The sequence below is a fragment of the Pristiophorus japonicus genome, chromosome 2 (assembly GCF_044704955.1).
Source record: "Pristiophorus japonicus isolate sPriJap1 chromosome 2, sPriJap1.hap1, whole genome shotgun sequence".
NCBI classification, from domain to species: domain Eukaryota; kingdom Metazoa; phylum Chordata; class Chondrichthyes; family Pristiophoridae; genus Pristiophorus; species Pristiophorus japonicus.
The window spans coordinates 11086417-11108011 of record NC_091978.1 but is presented as its reverse complement, the minus strand read 5'-3'; the positions used below and the strand labels follow the sequence as shown (position 1 = coordinate 11108011).

General features: G+C 49.1%; 1 protein-coding gene across 1 annotated transcript in view; it reads right to left on the bottom strand.

Annotated features, from left to right (window-relative positions):
* sema4f (sema domain, immunoglobulin domain (Ig), transmembrane domain (TM) and short cytoplasmic domain, (semaphorin) 4F) overlaps positions 1-21595 on the bottom strand; it is a 247642-nt gene that overhangs the window by 11209 nt on the left and 214838 nt on the right. The window contains exons 10-12 of the mRNA XM_070866783.1: positions 21049-21271; positions 3082-3191; positions 2187-2350 (exon numbers count right to left, since the gene is read on the bottom strand). Of these exons, the coding sequence (XP_070722884.1) occupies positions 2187-2350; positions 3082-3191; positions 21049-21271 (497 nt within the window). The remainder of the gene's footprint in view (positions 1-2186; positions 2351-3081; positions 3192-21048; positions 21272-21595) is intronic.

Genomic DNA, 21595 nt, shown 5'->3' with positions numbered 1-21595 from the left:
TGCAGCAGAGCCACCCACGGTGCCATGAACTTGGCTGCTGCTGCCCTCCCCTAGTGAGTCATCCCCCTCAACAGTACCCAAAGCGGTGTATCTGTCTTGCAGGGGGATGACCGCAGGGGACCCCTGCACTACCTTCCTTGCACTGCTCTTCCTGTTGGTCATCCATTCCCTATCTGGCTGTGTACCCTTTTCCTGCGGTAAGACCAACTCACTAAACGGCATTCTCAGCATCAGCATGCTCCAGAGTGAATCCACCCGCAGCTCCAGCGCCACAGTGCGGTCCATCAGGAGCTGCAGCCGGACACACTTCACGCACACGTAGTCGTCAGGGACACCGGAAGCTTCCCTGACTTCCTACATAGTACAGGAGGAGCATAACACGTGTCCGAGCTGTCCTGCCATGACTTAACCCCTAGATAAACTTAATTTGGCAACAACAAGGCTAAAATGTTACTTACTGATAAAGAAAAGAAAAAGAAAAACTACTTACCAATCACCAGCCAATCACTTAACTCCTTGGCTGTGACATCACCTTTCGATTTCTTTCTACTTCTTTTTTGCCTTCTCATCCTGCTGCAGCTGCACCTGCTGGGCCTCTTGTAGGCTGCTCACCTCCCGAACTCCCGCTGCTCACTGACAGGCCTCTTGTAGGCTGCTCATCTCCCGAACTCCCGCTGCTCACTGACGGGCCTCTTGTAGGCCGCTCGCCTCCTGAACTCCCGCTGCTCACTGACGGGCCTTTTGTAGGCCGCTCGCCTCCTGAACTCCCGCTGCTCACTGACGGGCCTCTTGTAGGCCGCTCGCCTCCCGAACTCCCGCTGCTCACTGACAGGCCTCTTGTAGGCCGCTCGCCTCCCGAACTCCCGCTGCTCACTGATGGGCCTCTTGTAGGCCGCTCGCTTCCCGAATTCCCGCTGCTCACTGACGGGCCTCTTGTAGGCCGCTCGCCTCCCGAACTCCCGCTGCTCACTGACGGGCCTCTTGTAGGCCGCTCGCCTCCCGACTCCCGCCTCTCACGAACTCCCCTTGCTCACTGACGGGCCTCTTCTAGGCCGCTCGCCTCTCCAACTCCCGCCTCTCACGAACTCCCGCTGCTCACTGACGGGCCTCTTGTAGGCCGCTCGCCTCCCGAACTCCCGCCTCTCACGAACTCCCCTTGCTCACTGACGGGCCTCTTCTAGGCCGCTCGCCTCTCGAACTCCCGCCTCTCACGAACTCCCGCTGCTCACTGACGGGCCTCTTGTAGGCCGCTCGCCTCCCGAACTCCCGCCTCTCATCCAGCCCCACAACCTCCACCCCCCTCCCCCCAGAGATGTCTGCACTCCTCAAATTCTGCCCTCTTGAGTATCCCTGATTATAACTGCTCCACCACTGGTAGCCATGCCTTTAGCTGCCTGAACTTCCTCCCTAAACCTCTCCGCCTCTCTACCTCTCTTTCCTCCTTTAAGACGCTCCTTAAAACCTACCTCTTTGACCACGCTTTTTGGTCATCTGCCGTAATTTCTTCTTATGTGGCTCGGTGTCAAATATATTTGTTTTGTCTCACAACACTCCTGTGAAGCACCTTTATGTGTTTTACTATGTTAAAGGTGCTGTATAAATATAAGTTGTTGTTGTTGTTCGTATGTGTTCGCCGTGAACCAGCACAAGAATTTTCGGGGACCAGAAGAGCCCAGTCGGTCAAGAAGCCTGTCCCTTTCTCATTCAGCAAATCCCACCTACCAGTTCTGATGAAGGGTCATCGACTTGAAACGTTAACTCTGTTTCTTTCTCCACAGATGTTGCCTGACCTGCTGAGCATTTTCAGCATTTTGTATTTTTATTTCAGATTTCCAGCATCTGCAGTATTTTGATTTTGTAATCCCATCTGCCCACCTTGCCAACATTTCCCTCAGTTGCGTCTCTCTCCAGAAGTCATCATCATCATAGACAATCCCTCGCATCGAGGATGACTTGCTTCCATGCCAAAAAAGGCTAAGTTCACAGGTGTTCCAATGAAGGACCTAAAATTCCAGGTCCTGAACTACACCCTGAAGGGTGGAAGATGCCTGTGAGTGGCTTTTTTAGCGTGTGGAAGTACAGCCCAATTCTCTCACTGTCATTTTTTAGTGTCAACTTCACATACCTTTCCTGGTGCAACTCAATTACGGTTTGAGAGAAGATCCGTCTCCTGCAATGGTACTCACCCGTGGGCAGGTTGGCTTCTGAAATTAACACATTCCAATTTCTGCACATCCCAGCTGCACGACGGATCCCGTGCCAGGCGGCAGGCATTGCAGCCGGAATACCTGCTGCAGTTTACTGCTGGAAGCTGGACCACCATGCTAGCTGAACCAACGTAGACAGAACCCTGAAAGAAATTATCCCCATCAGCACCAAAGTCACTCATAAACTCTTTCTCATCTACCAGTTTCCTTTTTTTTTAAATTCATTCACAGGATTTGAGCATCGCTGGCAATGCTAGCATTTATTGCCCGCCTCAATTGCCCTTTAATACAACTGAGTGGCTTGCTCGGCTATTTCAGAGGGCAGATAAAAGCCAGAGCAAGTAAGGACGGCATATTTCCTTCCCTAAAGGACGTCAGTGAACCAGCTGGGTTTTTACAATAATCCAGCAGTCTCATGGTCACCATTACTGATACAGGTACTAGCTTTTTATTGCAAATTTATTTATTTAACTGAATTTAAATTTTCCAGCTGCCATTGTGGGGTTTGAACTTGTGGTTCTGGATCATTCGTCCATGACCTGCCTCTTGAGGTGGAGCACTTACCTGCCTATACAGCCCAGAAATCACAAGCTGCACATTTCTGACTTGTATGGACCTTCCTCCAACCCTCACCCATCACTGGGGAGGATGTGCTACCAGAATAGAAACACAGCGAATGTAACACACGCAAGTGCGGTGTCAATTCAACAGAAATGGGGTCAGACTGGGGCAGAGTATACAATACAGTCTATGGAAGGGGCAAGACTGATGGGCTAAATAGCCATCTCTTGGTCCATCTGCATTTTCAATATTAGTATAAGCTCCAGTTTTTGCTGCAACGTTTGATGAGCTTGAGATTGGATAGGTTTTTTACCTGCTGTAATGCAATGTTCAGAACTTTCTCAGCTGGCTTGAAGACTTCATAGTCCTCCACCACGTGGACTTTGGAGCCGCTTCTGACTGCTTTGTGCAAATGTCCAGTTTCTACATTAAAACACCAAACGAGGCTACATTATTCTCAAGTAAATCAAAATGTAGGATACAGTATATGAGTAATTTGAGACATGACCTGTGGTAAGTGTAACATGCTTCGGAGGAACAGGTAGACCAATGGTTCCCAAAGCTCCCCATACTGGGGTTTTCCTCACCTCATGTCTGTTGTAGACTGATTGATAGAGATTGATTGCTAAGATTAGACAAGAACTCCATTATCGTTGTAGCACGCGATCACCAGACATTATAGAAGGCGAACTGGATGGACTCTGGTCTTTCCTCGTCCACCAATTCCTATGTTCCTAACTATACTGCTCTCTCACAATAACAATCACAAAATAGTGCACAAACTGATAGATTGTTGGCTTTAAGAGTCCTATGTGAAATGAGTATTGACATTCTCAGTTTATGGGTGAGCTTGGTACAGTAGGAGCACGCTTACGTCTGAATTGGAAAGTTGTGTGTTAAGCCCCACACTGGGATTTGAGCTCAACCTTAGCCAACACTCCAATGCAGCAGTGAGGGAGTGCGCCAGTCAAACTGAGGTTCAGGTGGACGTTAAAGATCCCATGACAGTATGTGGAAAAAAAGCTGGGAGTTCACCCAGTGTCCTGGCCAATATTCTTCCCTTAACTAACACCACTAAAAGTAGATTTACTGGTCAGCCCGTTGGTGTTTATGGGAACTTGCAGCAGGCAAAATGGGTGCCCCATTTGCCTAAAAAAACAATAGTCACTGCATTTTAACCTACTTACTGTGTGAAGTGCTTTCAGATGTTTTAGATATGATAAACGCTATATAAATACAGGTCTGTCTATTCTTTAATTAATCTTTCATTTAGAAAGGCAGTGAAGAAAGAATTTGCTTTTATATCGCGTCTTTCACAACCTCAGGACGTCCCAAAGTGCTACACAGTCAATAAAGTACTCTTGAAGTGTAGTCACTGTTGTAATGTAGGAAAATGGTGTTCCACAGGGATCAATGCTGGGACCGTTGCTTTTTACTATTTTTATTAATGATCTGGATTCAGCAGTTGGGGGCACAATTTGCAAATGATACTAAGATCTGTGTGAGTGCTAGAACTGTAGAAGAGGCTTGTCTGATTCAGGCAGACCTTAATGTGTTGGGAGACTGGGCTCATGACTGGAAAATATCATCTTAGGCAGTCCCTTGAAACAAGGATGACTTGCTTCCACGACAAAAAGGGATGAGTTCACAGGTGTTTCAATGAAGGACCTAATATTCCAGGACATGAACTACATATTCAAAGGTGGAAGATGCCTGTGCGTGGATTTTTTTAACATGGGGTGGCCGTTGCACACCAGCCACCACACGGGCTTGACAGAGCTCGGTCTTGGTCCAGTGGCAAGGATTAACCAAGACGACTGGAGACCAGCTCTGCTGCACGGACCTAGTGCGCACACATATCGCAGTGTGGGCTGGGCCCGTGCTGCCCCTGGGCCCTCGCCTCTTCTGGCCCCGAACTCACGCCTCTCCTGGGCCCCGATCACGTCCCTCTGCAATCTCTCGCCGCTCCTTTGCCCCGGCCTCGCCGCTCCTGCTGTATCTGCCCACGCTCCAATCACCGACCTGGACCTTGATGACGTCCCTCTTCGCTGCCGTCGCCCTCCTGCACCAGCTCGCGCTGTACCTTGCCGTGGTATGCCATCACGCCGCCCATGGCCCCCGCTCGCTGCTCCTTTTATGGCCCCGACCTGCTGCTGATGGTCTCTGGCAGGTTGGGGCCACATGCTGCATATTTCAGGTTTCTTTTGAAACTCAAGTTCAATCAAATCTGGGACACTCTCCCTCAAAAAGCTGGTGAGGCTTTTGGGTGGTGGGGCGGGAGGGGGGGTGGGGGGTGGGGGCAGCAACGGTCAACTGAAAGCGTTAAGATGGAGATTGACGGATTTTTGTTGGGCATGCTTTTGGGTGGGGGCGAGTGTATAAGTTATGATACACGGGGTATTGCAATTCTGTGGGACAGCTCGATGGACCAGATGGTCTTTACCTGTCCGCTGTCCGTCATTGTTTGTACGTTCATAAAAGCGGCAGCCAATTTACATACAGCATGGTCGTACAAACAGCAATGTGACAATGTTGGTTGAAGGCAAAATATTGGCTAGAGCGCCAGGGAGAACTCCCCTGCTCTTCTTCGAATAGTGCCATGGATCTTTGAAGTCAGAGAAGTGAGAGCGCAGACAGTGGCTTCGGTTTAGCGGCACCTCCGACAGTGCAGTGCTCCCTCAATATTGCACTGGGAGTGTCAGCCTAAATTTTGTGCTTAAGTCTCTGGACTTGAACCCACAACGTACTGACTCAGTTGACACCTATTTAAGTATTCCACTTTGACTGAAAATTCTCCCCAAGTACCACCCTACACAACTACGTTAAAATATCATCTGTATGTCAAACTAGATAGCCAGTTAGCCACATCATTCCGATGACCCACTTGCCCCTAATATTCACAAATCAGGCTCGTGTAAAGGCGACTACTTGGGCAAGGAGGTTTTCCAGCACCCACCATTCAAGTATCATACCTCAGCATATTTGGAAGGAAAGGAGGGTAAATTGTATGAAAAACCACAGTGAAAACAAAGTTCTTAAGTTTTGGGCTGTAAACAAAAGATTGGGGAAATTCAATACCGCTGGAAAGCTGGTGCTCTCCCCACCTTTTTATGGCCATTAGTGCCAAAATTTTTTTGTGGCTGGGCCACCCCATATTCAGCTCCAAAAATGAACAAATGGGTTCCAGCGCTAATGAACCCTTCCAAAGTGGATTTTTCAGCGCTGTGGCTGTCTTAATTTGAGCGTTATCACCACTGAGAAATCCAGCATGCAGGTAAGGGTTTCTAATGAGCCAGCTGTTTGCAGCAAGGCCCTGAGGGGGGAAGGAGGTTGGAAGGGTGGCTGATGTAAGAGGTGCAAGGATAGCCAACAGGTTCACTGATATGAAGCTGGAGACACCGATGGATGTTGTGCAGAATACTGTTTCCTGACATGGGGAAACCTGGCAGACCACCAGTACATAATGCATGGAGGGAGATTGTAGGGGAGGTGTCAGGCACCTCCATATGTGTGAGGACGCAGGAGGGTGTTGGCTAGTCTGTACCCGGCCCTTCCAAGGTGGCGATGGGTCGACACCTCCGAGCTCTGGGGCGACAGAGATCTTCCTCCTGCACCTCTTCCTCCGCCTCCTCAGGTGGTCCTGCTGGCTCGACCTCCAGCAGCTGTCCCCTCATGATGGCCAGGTTGTGCAGCATGCAGCAAACACAACGATTATGGAGACCTGTTGAGAAGAGTACTGCAAGGTGCCACCAGAGGTTATAGCAGATGCATTCGTTATAATCTACCAAAATTCTCTGGAATCTGGCGAGGTACCAGCAGATTGGAAAGCAGCTAATGTAACGCCTCTGTTTAAAAAAGGGGGCAGACAAAAGGCCGGTTAGTTTAACATCTGTAGTGGGGAAAATGCTTGAAGCTATCATTAAGGAAGAAATAGCGGGACATCTAGATAGGAATAGTGCAATCAAGCAGACGCAACATGGATTCATGAAGGGGAAATCATGTTTAACTCATTTACTGGAATTCTTTGAGGATATAACGAGCATGGTGGATAGAGGTATACCGATGGATGTGGTGTATTTAGATTTCCAAAAGGCATTCGATAAGGTGCCACACAAAAGGTTACTGCAGATGATAAAGGTACACGGAGTCAGAGGAAATGTATTACCTTGGATCGAGAATTGGCTGGCTAACAGAAAGCAGAGAGTCGGGATAAATGGGTCCTTTTCAGGTTGGAAATCGGTGGTTAGTGGTGTGCCACAGGGATCGGTGCTGGGACCACAACTGTTTACAATATACATAGATGACCTGGAAGAGGGGACAGCGTGTAGTGCAACAAAAGTTGCAGATGACACAAAGATTAGTGGGAAAGCGGGTTGTGTAGAGGACACAGAGAGGCTGCAAAGAGATTTAGATAGGTTAAGCGAATGGGCTAAGGTTTGGCAGATGGAATACAATGTCGGAAAATGTGAGGTCATCCACCTTGGGAAAAAAAACAGTAAAAGGGAATATTATTTGAATGGGAAGAAATTACAACATGCTGCGGTGCAGAGGGACCTGGGGGTCCTTGTGCATGAATCCCAAAAGGTTAGTTTGCAGGTGCAGCAGGTAATCAGGAAGGCGAATGGAATGTTGGCCTTCATTGCGAGAGGGATGGAGTACAAAAGCAGGGAGGTCCTGCTGCAACTGTACAGGGTATTGGTGAGGCCGCACCTGGAGTACTGCGTGCAGTTTTGGTCACCTTACTTAAGGAAGGATATACTAGCCTTGGAGGGGGTACAGAGACGATTCACTAGGCTGATTCCGGAGATGAGGGGGTTACCTTATGATGATAGATTGAATAGACTGGGTCTTTACTCGTTGGAGTTCAGAAGGATGAGGGGTGATCTTATAGAAACATTTAAAATAATGAAAGGGATAAACAAGATCGAGGCAGAGAGGTTGTTTCCACTGGTCGGGGAGACTAGAATTCGGGGGCACAGCCTCAAAATACGGGGGAGCCAATTTAAAACCGAGTTGAAAAGGAATTTCTTCTCCCAGAGGGTTGTGAATCTGTGGAATTCTCTGCCCAAGGAAGCAGTTCAGGCTAGCTCATTGAATGTATTCAAATCACAGATAGATAGATTTTTAACCAATAAGAGAATTAAGGGTTACGGGGAGCGGGCGGGTAAGTGGAGCTGAGTCCACGGCCAGATCAGCCATGATCTTGTTGAATGGCGGAGCAGGCTCGAGGGGCTAGATGGCCTACTCCTGTTCCTAATTCTTATGTTCTTATGAGGAGGAATTTCTTCTGTCAGAGGGTTGTAAACCTGTGGAATTTGCTGCCTCGGTGAGCTGTGGAAGCTGGGACATTGAATAAATTTAATACAGAAATGGACAGTTTCTTGAGCGATAAGGGGATAAGGGGTTATGGGGAGCGGGCAGGGAAGTGGAGCTGAGTCCATGATCAGATCAGCCATGATCTTATTGAATGGTGGAGCAGGCTCAAGGGGCTGTGTGGCCTACTCCTGTTCCTATTTCTTATGTTCTCATGTTCTTATGGGCTTTTTATTCTGCAGACATGCGGAACTTTTAGATATACGGGTTACGGAAGAGGGACAATGTGCACTGCTTCGTGCACTTACACTGGAAAAGGACAATGTCAACAATGATTTGGGAGTTTGAACAGACACTGAACCAGCCCATTGAGCCACAGGTACAAAGCTGTTCATATTATAACATAAGCTTACTAGCATGTTGAACTGCCCCAGTGTTTTAGCAGCAAAACTGTAGGGTTGTCTATCCTGATGGCAGGATGCAAGTACATGTATACCGTCACCAAATCTTGGGCATTGCCACCATTACCTGCTGGGCGCCATCAATCGCAGCAGGTCTGTGTACAGACAGTCAACGGTACTCACACATCCCTGGACGCCACTGTCATCCCTGCTCCCTTTCCTGGATCACAACATGTCACATACAGATCCCAGCTAACAAGGTAGATCACTTCCTCCACAGCATTCACTGCCATTCTGAAGCAAACAGTTAAGGTAATAAGAGCAGGAAACACTGCTTGAAAAAGAGAAATAGCCAGCCTGGCGTTTCAGATCGAGACTCGTCGTCAGAACTGTACTCCATGTTTTCGCTTTCAGTTCACCAACGTCTCACTGACTTATGAAGGGCATCATCCCGAAACATTGGAGACCTCCAGACAGTGTATTTCCAGCACTTTTAAGATGCTATATAAATGCATATTTAAAAAAATATATATTTATTTGCAATCTTTTTGTTTCTGTAACTGAGGAGATGAGTTCATGAATGAGCCTCCAGTGACATTCCTGTCAATTTTCCCCTCCCTCTTTTCACAGGAATGCTTGGTTCTCTCTATCATGTATTCAACTGTCATTGTAACCCATGTATAAGCTGACCTAAGTTGTACACCTTGAGAGCAGTGATCACAGGGGCCGAACTTGTGGGAGACACTCCTAACCTGGACTTTCCGGTATAAAAGGGGAAGCTCCACCCACCGTCTGCATCTTGAGGTCTTGGTAATAAAGGTAACAGGTCACAGAGTGATCTTCTCTCAAGTATGGGCCTCGTGTGCATTTATACTGCATAGTAAGGATATGTTATTGGCGACGAGAAACTGGGATTTAAACCACGCGAGCATGGCCACTAGCAGCACAGAAGAGAGGTACTGTGTTGGTGATGATTGGGACGACTTTATTGAGAGACTACAGCAAAGTTTTGTCACTAAGGAATGGTTGGGACAGGATTCGGCCGACAAACGCAGAGCTTACCTGACGGTTTGTGGATCCAGAATGTACTCCCTGACGAAGGACCTGCTAGCACCAGAGAAGCCGGCGGACAAGCCATTCAAAGAGCTCAGTAAGTTGATCGGGGAACACCTTAAACCGGTGAGCAGCACGCACATGGCGAGACACCGGTTTTACACGCACCGGCGGCGAGAAGGGCAAAGCCTTCCAGACTTCGTGGCAGACCTCCGCCGATTGGCGAGCCTATGTAAGTTCTCAGATGCATGCAGAGTGGAGATGCTGCGAGACTTTTTTTATTGAGGGCGTCGGGCACGCTGGGGTTTTCAGGAAACTGATTGAGACCAAAGACTTGACCTTAGAAGCGGCGGCTATGATAGCCCAGACAATTATCTCAGGGGAGGAAGAGACCAGAATGAGTTACGGCAACAATCTTGGCTCAAATGCGGCAAATGACCAGGGAGTCAACATTGTTAACGCAGCAAACAGTTCTCTAGGTAGACAAGGGCAATCGGACATGCCCCAGCATGCAGTCGAACCCAAAGGGGGAATTCAATAGCGACAATGGCTAGCTAAACGCCGATTCATGCCATTGCAATGGACAATGCAGCCAGTAATGGGGCCATCAACACATGTTAATGGTGCGCTTAAGGACAGTTACAGAGACAGTCAGAGACGATCGACTGGTAATGGACATTTTCTTTCCGACAATGGGGCCTCTAGCTCATGCTGGAGATGTGGAGGCAAACACCCAGCCAGAGCTTTCAGGTATCAGCAATATACCTGCAGAAACTGCAACGTCAGCGGTCACTTGGCGCGTATGTGCAGGAAGCCTGCAGCCAGGTTGATGTTCGAGGAGGACGGGCCCGATGTAAGCACTACGAGGCCAAATGAATACTGGGGGAAATCGCTGGAAGCTGAAATTCAGCGAGTTCATGTGGAGCACATATACTGATCATATACCAGGACGCCACCGATAATGATGAAAGTGCTCCTCAATGGCATCCCAGTATTAATGGAGCTGGACACAGGGGCTAGCCAGTCCCTGATGAGTATCAAACAGTTCGAAAGGTTGTGGGTGTCCAAGGCCAGGAGGCCAAAATTATTGCCGATTGACGCACTGCTACGGACATGTACAAAGGAGATCATTCCGGTAGTCGTGACCCACAAATATTCGGAGAACAGGTTGCCACTCTGGATTGTTCCAGGGGGACGGTCCTGCATTACTGGGGAGCAGTTGGCTTGCTTTCATGAACTGGAAATGGGGCGATGTCAATGCAATTTCTTCTGTGGGGCGAGTATCATGGACAAATTTGACTCATTATTTCAACCCGGCATCGGCACTTTCATGGGGACCAAGGTAGTGATTCACATAAACCTGGACGCCAGGCCAGTACACCACAAAGCCAGAGCGGTGCCGTAAGTGATGCAGGAAAAGATAGAATGTGAATTGGACCGCCTGCTGAGGGAAGGCATCATCTCGCCAGTCGAATTCACTGACTGGGCGAGCCCGATCGTGCCGGTGCTCAAGGCGGATGGGTCGGTCAGGATATGTGGCGATTACAAGGCCACCATCAATCGGGTGTCACTCCAAGACCAGTACCCGCTACCGAGAGCGGAGGACCTCTTTGCGATGCTATCCGGTGGCAAACTTTTTTCAAAATTGGACCTGACCTCAGCTTACATGACCCAGGAGCTGGCGAGTGAGTCGAAGAAGCTGACCACCATCACGACACACAAGGGGTTGTTTGAGTACAACAGATGTCCGTTCGGGATTCGTTCGGCCGCCGCGATCTTTCAGCGAAATTTGGAAAGCCCCCTCAAGTCGATTCCAAGGACGGTGGTTTTTCAAGACGACATCCTCATCACGGGTCGCGACACTGAAGAACACCTCCACAACCTGGAGGAGGTGCTACGCAGACTGGACCGGGTAGGGCTGTGACTGAAAAAGGCGAAGTGCGTCTTCTTAGCTCCAGAGGTAGAATTCCTGAGGAGGAGGGTAGCAGCAGACGGGATCAGACCTACTGCCTCCAAAACAGAAGCGATCCAGAGAGCACCCAGACCCCGTAACACGGAGCTGCGTTCGTTCCTGGGGCTCCTGAACTATTTTGGCAATATTCTTCCCAAATTGAGCATGCTGTTAGAGCCGCTGCACGTGCTCCTACGCAAATGTCGCGATTGGGTCTGGGGGCATAGCCAGGAAAGGGCTTTTGATAGAGCACGCAATTTGTTGCGCTCCAACAAACTGTTCACGATATATGGCCCGTGTAAGAAACTAGTTTTAACTTGTGATGCGTCGTCCTATGGGGTCGGGTGTGTGTTGCAGCATGTGAAAGTCAATGGTCAGTTACAGCCGGTAGCTTATGCCTCCAGAAGTCTGTCCCGGGCAGAAAGGGGCTATGGGATGTAGAAAAGGAAGCACTAGCATGTGTATGTGCAGTAAAAAAAATGCACCAGTACCTGTTTGGCAGGAAATTTGAGCTGGAGACAGATCACAAACCCCTAACATCCCTTTTGGCCGACAACAAGATCATAAATGCGAATGCATTGGCCCGCCTACAGAGGTGGGCACTTACGTTAGCCGCCTATGACTACACAATTCGGCACAGACCGGGCACTGAAAACTGTGCCGATGCAATCAGCAGGCTACCACTAGCCACCACTCAGGGGGCAGCTGAGCAAAGACTCACCTGTGACAGCCCATCCGATTAAAGTCTGGACAAATAAGAACCCACGACTGTCTTTAGTTAAGAAATGTGTCCTGAATGGGGACTGGGCAGCCACGTACGGGGCATGCCCTGAGGAGTTTAAACCGTTTCATAGGCGCAAGGATGAAATCTCGATTCAGGCCGATTGCCTACTGTGGGGAAACCGAGTAGACATGCCACAGATGGACAGAGAGGTGTTTATCAGAGAACTTCACAATGAGCACCCGGGCATTGTCATGATGAAAGCAATTGCCAGGTCACACGTTTGGTGGCCAGGGATAGATGCAGACCTGGAACTTTGTGTTCGCGGGTGCAACATGTGTGCTCAGCTGGGCAACGCACCCAGGGAAACCCCACTTAGCCCCTGGTCCTGGCCTGCCAAGCCATGATCACGCATCTATGTGGACTATGCAGGTACTTTCATGGGAAAAATGTTTTTGGTTGTAGTAGACACCTACTCCAAATGGATTGAGTGTGCCATTTTAAATTCAAGCACATCCTCTGCCACGGTAGAAAGTCTACAGGCAATGTTCGCTGCCCATTGTCTACCAGACGTCTTGGTCAGCGACAATGGTCCGTTCTTCACAAGCACTGAATTCCAGGACTTCATGGCAGGCAATGGAATCAACCATGTCAGAACGGCACCATTCAAGCCGGCCTCAAATGGCTAGGCGGAACGAGCAGTGCAGATAATCAAACAGGGGATGCTCAGAATCCAAGGGGGTTCCCTACAAACCCGCTTATCACGCCTCCTGTTGGCCAATAGATCCAGATCACACTCGCTCACAGGGGTTCCACCCGCAGAGCTGCTAACGAAAAGGACGCTCAAAACCAGGTTACCCCTTATACACCCAACTATGAAAGAAATTGTTGAGAGCAGGCGTCAGTCACAATGTGACGACCATGACAGGAATGTGAGGGCGCGATGTATTGATGTCAATGACCCTGTTTTTGTCCTTAATTACGCTGTAGGGCCCAAATGGCTTGCAGGCACCGTGATTGCCAAAGAGGGGAATAGGGTTTTGGTAGTTAAACTGCCGCAAACGCGTGGATCAAACTTGTTAAGTCCTGACTCTAATGTACTGACTTACACGAGACACATGCTGAAGGTCACTCAGGACCTGCACCTTTAATTCCAGCTCTCCAGTGCTGCACTTGCCTGAGACCTCCCTTTATATACCACAGTGGGACAGGTATGGAGTGTCTCCTGCAAGTGCACCCCTGGTGGTAAGGTATGCTTATTGTTACAGGTCCTATCCAGTTACAGTCATGTATAGCATGGTAAGGTACAGTTATATACAGTAATGTGAGATACATGACATCACCCTCCCCCAAGGTCTTTTTGCCTTTATAGATTCAGTCTCTCAGGTGGTCTGCGCTCTCGCGTGGAGCGTCTTAGTTGTGGTTCAGTTGTTTGCCTTAGCGCCTGTTTTTCGTTCGGTGTGATTGCTGGTATCTCGCCTGGGCTGTCTGTTGAGACTGCCCTTTCCTCAGGTTGTTCCACCTGTCTGTCCACCAGGTGTGGTGTGAGTTCCACATTGTAGTCTGCCTCTGGTTCTTCAGTGTTATCAGTGAATCTACTTTTTACTTGGTCTATATGCCTCCGGCAGGTTTGGCCATTGTCCATTTGTACAACCAGTAGCATGTTTCCCTCTTTGTCTGTTACTGTCCATGCAAGCCATTTGGGACCCCGGCCATAGTTTAGCACAACACTTTGTCCCCTATCTCATTCCATCTCCCCCTCGAATTTCGGTCATGGTACTCAATTAGCTTTTGACGCTTAGCCTCAACAATTTCATGCATATCTGGGAGGATTAACGAGAGCCTGGTCTTTAAGGTTCGTTTCATCAATAGTTGCGCGAGGGGAACCCCAATCAACGAATGCGGACGAGATCTGTATGCCAGCAGCAGTCGCAACAGACGGCTCTGCAGCATGGGACCTTGGATTCTGAGCATGCCTTGTTTAATGATCTGCACTGCTCGCTCTGCCTGGCCATTGGAGGCCAGCTTGAAAGGTGCCGTCTTAACGTGATTTATACCGTGGTCAACTATGAAATCGTGAAATTCTGCGCTGGTGAAGCACGGACCATTATCACTGACCAATATGTCAGGAATGCCGTGCGTTGCAAACATGGTTCTAAGGCTCTCCACAGTGATGGAGGTGGTGCTCGAGTTTAAAATAGTGCACTCGATCCATTTTGAAAATGCATCACCGACTATGAGGAACATTTTGCCCATGAGTGGGCCCGCATAGTCTACATGCACCCACGGCCACAGTTTGGTGGGCCAGGGCCAGAGGCTTAGCGGGGGGGCCTCCCTGGGGGCATTACTGAGTTGGGCACAAATGGTGTACCAACGGATGCAGAGCTCCAAGTCCGCGTCAATGCCAGGCCACCAGACATGAGATCTGGCTATGGCCTTCATAAGGACGATCCCCGGGTGCTCGCGATGGAGCTCCCAGACAAACGCCTCCCTGCCTCGTAAGGGCATAACTACTCGGCTGCCCCACATCAGGCAGTCTGCCTGTAGTGAGAGTTCATGCATGCACCTATGGAAGGGTTTGACCTCCTCGGAGCAGGCATCGCGAGCCTCTGCCCAGTCACCGGTTAAAACGCATCTTTTAACTAGAGATAACGTGGGGTTGCTGGTTGTCCAGGCTCTGATTTGGTGAGCCGTCATGGGCGAACCTGTAGATTCAAAGGCATTGATTGCCAAGACCATCTCACAGTCCTGTTCGTCGGACCCTTCTGTGGTCGCCAGGGATAGCCTGCTAAGCGCGTCGGCACAGTTGTCTGTGCCTGGTCTGTGCCTTATCGTGTAGTCGTAAGCCGCCAGCATGAGTGCCCACTGCTGAATGCGCACCGAGGCGTTGCCGTTGATTGCCTTGCACTCGGATAGTAGGGAAGTGAGGGGTTTGTGGTCGGTTTCTAACGCGAACTTGGCCCCGAAAAGGTATTGGTGCATCTTTTTGACACCGTACACGCACGCGAGCACCTCCTTCTCAACCATACCGTACCCGCGCTCCGCCCGCGAAAGTGACCTGAAGGCATAAGCAACGGGCTGCAACTTACCCGCATCATTGACGTGCTGTAAAAAACACCCGACCCCGTACGCTGACGCATCACACGTAAGGACTAACTTTTTACCTGGGTCAAAAAAGGCTAAAACACTCTTGGAACATAGAAGGTTGCGTGCCTTATTGAAGGCGTGTTCCTGGGCGCCCCCCAAAACCAATCGTGCCCCTTTCTGAGTAGCACGTGGAGAGGCTCCAGCAGCGTGCTCAAGTTCTGCATAAAGTTCCCAAAGTAACTGAGTAGCCCGAGAAAGGCGCGCAGTTCCAAGACATTCGGGGCCTGGGTGCCAGGCGAATTGCTTCGGTTTTGGATTCGGTTGGTCGGATTCCATCAGCGGCAATCCTTCTGCCCAAAAATTCAACCTCAGGCGCAAGAAACAGACACTTGGATTTCTTAACTCTTAGGCCTACCCGATCTAATCGACTTCGTACTTCCTCAAGATTGCGGAGATGAGAGTCGGTGTCCCTGCCCGTGATGAGTATGTCATCTTGAAACACAACCGTCCCAGGGATGGACTTAAGCAGACTTTCCATCATGCGCTGGAATATAGCAGCTGCCGACCTCATGCCAAATGGGCATCGATTGTTCACAAAAAGGCCTCGATGTGTGTTGATGGTGGTGAGTAGCTTAGACTCTTCGGTCAGTTCTTGCGTCATATACGCAGATGTGAGGTCAAGTTTCGAGAAAAGTTTTCCTCCAGCCAACGTGGCAAATAGGTCCTCCGCTCTGGGCAGCGGGTATTGGTCCTGTAGTGAGACTCTGTTTATGGTAGACTTGTAATCCCCATAGATTCACACGGATCCATCAGGCTTCATGACGGGGACGATGGGACTTGCCCAGTCGCTGAATTCCACGGGAGAAATTATGCCATTCCGCAGAAGCCGGTCCAGTTCGTTTTCAATCTTTTACCTCATCACATAAGGCACAGCTCTAGCCTTGTGATGGACTGGTCTGGCATTGTGTGTGATGTAGATTCTAACTTTAGCCCCTTTGAAGATGCCCACACCTGGCTGAAAGAGATGTTCAAAACGGCTTAGAACTGTTGAGCAGGAGGTCCGTTCCTCTGACGACATGGCGTGAACATCATCCTTCCAATTAAGTTCTGCTGCCAGCTCCTCCCCAACAGGGCTGGGAGATCCCCGGGGACAATCTACAGGGAAAGTCGGTGCACCATCCCTTTGTGTGTGACTGAGAGCATGGCGCTGCCAAGGACTGGGACAATTTCTTTAGTGTAAGTCCTTAGTTTGGTGTCGATCTTTGTGAGTTTTGGCCTGTTGCTTTTGTGCGGCCACAGCTGTTCAAATTGTTGAACGCTCATGAGGGATTGACTGGCCCCCGTGTCCAGTTCCATGTTGACGGGTATCCCGTTGAGTAGAACCCTCATCATAATTGGAGGCGTCTTGGTGTAACAACAGTGGACATTGATCGTGTTAACCCGCTGTACCTCGGCGTCCCATGCACTGTTCCAACCGCCTTCTGGTCCGCTTTCCGACCCTTCCGATTTGTATACCAGCCGAGCTGCTGTTTTTCTGCACATGCGAACCAGATGCCCTGTGTAGTTGCAGTTTCTGCAAACGGCATGCTGAAATCGACACACCCTAGTTGAGTGCCTTCCCCCACATCTCCAACACAGACCGTTTCCATTGTTTCCGAAGGATGAGCTGCATCAGGCTGATCTCCCTTGAGCTTCTCTCAATCTGTTGTTGATTGCTCACATTGTGGGTTAATGAGGTATGATCGGCCGGCCGTTCACGTGGCCCTTGATTTTGATGGCTTCTGGCACCACTGTCTGCTGTTGAAGGCCTGCTATTCTGCCTTTGTGTGTGTGTGGGGGTAGCGGTTTGTTTCACAATGTGAATCCCTTGTTCCGATGCCTCGTTGGTTGTCGTACCCAAAGTATAGATCAGCCTCGTTTCTTCTTTGCCTGCCAAGAACGCCTGCTGCCTCTAGAGTCAAGTTCTTAGTCTCTATAAGCTTTCGGAATATGCCTGCGTGGCCTATTCCTTCAATAAAAAAGTCTCCCAGTACTTCTCTCCTTAGTTCATCGGGGAACTCACATGAACTTTCCAGCCTCCGAAGTTCCGCCATGAAGTCGGGTATGCTTTCGCCCACACAGCGTCTGTAGTTGTAGAACCTATGTCTGGCCATGTGTAGGCTGCTCACTGGCTTCAGGTGGTCTCTCACCAGTGTGCTCAACTCCTCAAACGACTTGCTTGCTGGTTTCTCGGGTGCCAGCAGGTCCTTCATTAAAGCATATGTTTTCGAGCCACAGCTGGTCAAGAGATGGGCTCTTCTCTTCTCTGCCTTATCGTCGCCCAGCCAGTCTTTGGTCACAAAGCTTTGCTGGAGCTTTTCTATAAAGTCATCCCAATTGTCTCCAGCATTGTATTTCTCATCTGAGCTGTTGGTAGCCATTCTGTGGATTCTGTGATCCCGTAACTCGTCGCCACTGTTAAGTCCTGACTCTAATGTACTGACTTACACGAGATACAGGCTGAAGTCAAGGTCACTCAGGACCTGCACCTTTAATTCCAGCTCTCCAGTGCTGCACTTGCCTGAGACCTCCCTTTATATACCTCAGTGGGACAGGTATGGAGTGTCTCCTGCAAGTGCACCCCTAGTGGTAAGGTATGCTTATTATTACAGGTCATATCCAGTTACAGTCATGTATAGCATGGTAAGGTCCAGTTATATACAATAATGTGAGATACATGACAAAACTAAAAGGAGGTTCAGCAACCCCATAGAAGAAGCAGAGGAAGAACACGACGTAGAGTTTACTCCACCACAGGTGACCGAACACCGGAACCAAGTGGGCAGTCACTGTGGGCAGTCCGGACAGGCCTGAGGCACCGCAAACAGCAGACACTCAGGCCAGCGCCCAACAACTGGAGCCCCAACTCAGGCGCTCTACAAGGGAGTGTAAACCACCAGAGAGACTTAACCTGTGATCCCAATCAGACTTTGGGGCGGAGGTGATGTCATGTATTCAACTGTCATTGTAACCCATGTATAAGCTGACCTAAGTTGTACACCTTGAGAACACTGACCACAGGGGGCGAACTTGTGGGAGACACTCCTAACCTGGACTTTCCGGTATAAAAGGGGAAGCTCCACCCACCGTCTGCCTCTTGAGGTCTTGGTAATAAAGGTAACAGGTCACAGAGTGATCTTCTCTCAAGTATGGGCCTCGTGTGCATTTATACTGTATAGTAAGGACATATTACTCTCTACACCAGACGAAAGCTCTAATACACTACACTATATGCTATAAACATCCCCAGCATTGAAGCACTCATCACATGTGATCAGCTCCGCTGGGCAGGCCACATTGTCCGCATGTCAGACACGAGATTCCTAAAGCAAGCGCTCTACTCGGAACTCCTTCACGGCAAACAAGCCAAAGGTGGGCAGAGGAAACGTTACAGGGACACCCTCAAAGCCTCCCTGATAAAGTGCAACATCCTCACTGACACCTGGGAGTCCCTGGCCAAAGACCACCCTAAGTGGAGGAAGAGCATCCGGGAGGGCGCTGAGCACCTCGAGTCTCATCGCCGAGAGCATGCAGAAAACAAGCGCAGGCAGCGGAAAGAGCATGCGGCAAACCTGTCCCACCCTCCCTTTCCCTCAACGACTATCTGTCCCACCTGTGACAGAAACTGTAGTTCCCGTATTGGACTGTTCAGCCACCTAAGGACTCATTTTAAGAGTGGAAGCAACTCTTCCTCGATTCCGAGGGACTGCCTATGATGATGATGACTCTTCCACTGCACCTCTACCTCTCCCCCAAGGAGCACCGACTCCATCGGTGGAGTACAGTTGGGTTTCTGGGATCTTGTCCAAATTTTCACTGTTCATATACAGTAAATGTCAGTCCGTTACCAGAGAGTGGAGGACATTCTAGCCGGGACCTGATCCTGATCTGATATCCACTCACGTATTTTTCAGCAAAGGGAAAGTGGAAGGTAACTGAATTGTGATCGAGATCAAGATCGCTGTGCAATTTTCCCTTCCATTCCCTGACCCTTACCCCAACCGAGATCAGCTGACTCAGTACCAACTGGGGATTGAAACTGGGACTTTCCTGGTCGATGCAGCCCAGAGATGCAGAGTTTACTTCTGAATTTACATCGATGACTACATATTATGCTTCTAAAAATATAATCACCTTCACTGGTACTGGTACTGCACCATTAGCATGTTTAAAATCAAAGAATTATAGAATCATACAGCATAGAAAGAGAACATTCGGCTCTTTGGAAGATATATCCAATTAGTCCCACATCCCTGCTCTTTCCCCATAGCCCTGCAAATTTTCCTTTTCAAGTATTTATCCAATTCCCTTTTGAAAGTTACTATTGAATCAGCTTCTACCAACCTTTCACGCAGTGCATTCCAGATCACAACAACTCACTGCATAAAAAAAAAATCTCATCTCCCCTCTGGTTATTTTGCCAATTATCTTAAATCTGAGCCCCATGGATTATAGAATCATTGAATGGTTACAGCATGGAAGAAGGCCATTCAGCCCATCGAGCCCATGCCGACTCTCAACTAGTCTCACTCCCCTGCACTTTCCCTGTAGCCTTGCGATTCTTTTTCCCTTCAAGAAAACCGACCCTCTGATGAGCTTGCAAATGGACAAGGGTTGTGTGGTGAAACTCCAATTTACTCTGTGTCATCAGGGAGACACTGAGTTTGGGTAAGATGGAGAATTTGGAAAATAATGGTCTCCAAATGAGAGTTAGGGAGATGGTCCTACCAGAGACTGAGGAATGGATCACCTGACTTCTCCCCCAGGGAATAAAGCACAGAGAGATCTTTTAAAAGAGATAATGGAGGCAAAATAACATTCTGAAGATGGTCACTCTACTGTGGGGTAGTGTCACAGCAGAGGCTAACCAGATGTCCAACACACAAACATCAGGAATCCTCTTCCCTCTCTTGCCCAGCTGGGGCAACAGTAAAGAAAGACTTGCTTTCATAAAGCGTTTTTCATGACCACCGGACGTCTCAAAGCACTTTACAGCCAATGAAGTACTTTTTGGAGTATAGTCACTGTTGTAATGTAGGAAATGCGGCAGCCAGCAATCTCTCAAACAGCAATGTGATAATAACTAGATAATCTGTTTTTGTTATGTCGATTGAGGGATAAATATTGGGCAAGACACCAGAGATAACTCCCCCGTTCTTCTTTGAAATAGTACCTTGGGATCTTTGATGTCCACCTTAGAGGGCAGACGGGGCCTCGGTTTAACGCCTCATCAAAAAAACGGCACCTCCAACAGTGCAGTGCTCCCTCAGTACTGCACTGGGGTGTCAGCCTAGATTTTGCACTCAAGTCCCTGAAGTGGGCCTTGAACCCACAACAACAGTAGGGGTGTTACTATTGACTGAGACCAATGATGACACCTCTTTCGCCACACCCAGCTAAGGGCAACTAAACCAATAGTTCCCTACCTGGTATAATGCCAGTGTTGTCACGAGGATTTCAGTAAAGATTAATTCTGGGTGCAGGAAAGTGCAACACCACATGGGGCATGTCCAGGATTTTTCAAAAGCAGAGAGGGGAGACTTCTTTTCTGATCAGGATCCAACCCACATCCCAGAGTTAGAAGGGTAGTGTTACAATGCTCAACACTTCCAAGTATTCAGCCAGGGAGGTAGATCACTCTGTTTAGTTAGATTCCAAGTACCAGAAGAGAGAGCAAGGCATTGACGTATAAGACGACAGATTAGTCTTCCTCACCTGTACCAAGATACAAAACCTCGTATCCTGTCCCGTTGCTGCCACTCATTCTCTGGACAGTGATCTTGGAATACAGGGTGTCCCTCATAATGAGAAGTGGCTTCCCACCAATGGGGCTGATAAAATCAGCCATCAGAAGATGGTCTCGAACAAACATCAGCACGTTATCCGGCAGGTCCAAGGATGTGTTATACCCCCTCTCCTTCAACTGGCTAGTGATGCACTGAACAAAAAATAAACAGAGGAAAAGATCAATTTTTTCAGCATCACCTGGTTTATGATCTTCAGTGATGTCTGCATCTTTACTGATCTTAGTTACTGTCAAACTGTATCTCTACTGATGTTAATCCAGCTCCCTCACACGGTCACTCAGTAACCTCTCGCCCCGAACGCTGTGTGTTACTGACTGTATCTGTACTGATGTTAATCCAGCTCCCTCACACTGTCACTCAGTAACCCCTCTCCCCCAGCACCCTGTGTTACTGACTGTATCTCTACTGATGTTAATCCAGCTCCCTCTCTCTGTCACTCAGTAATCCCTCCTCCA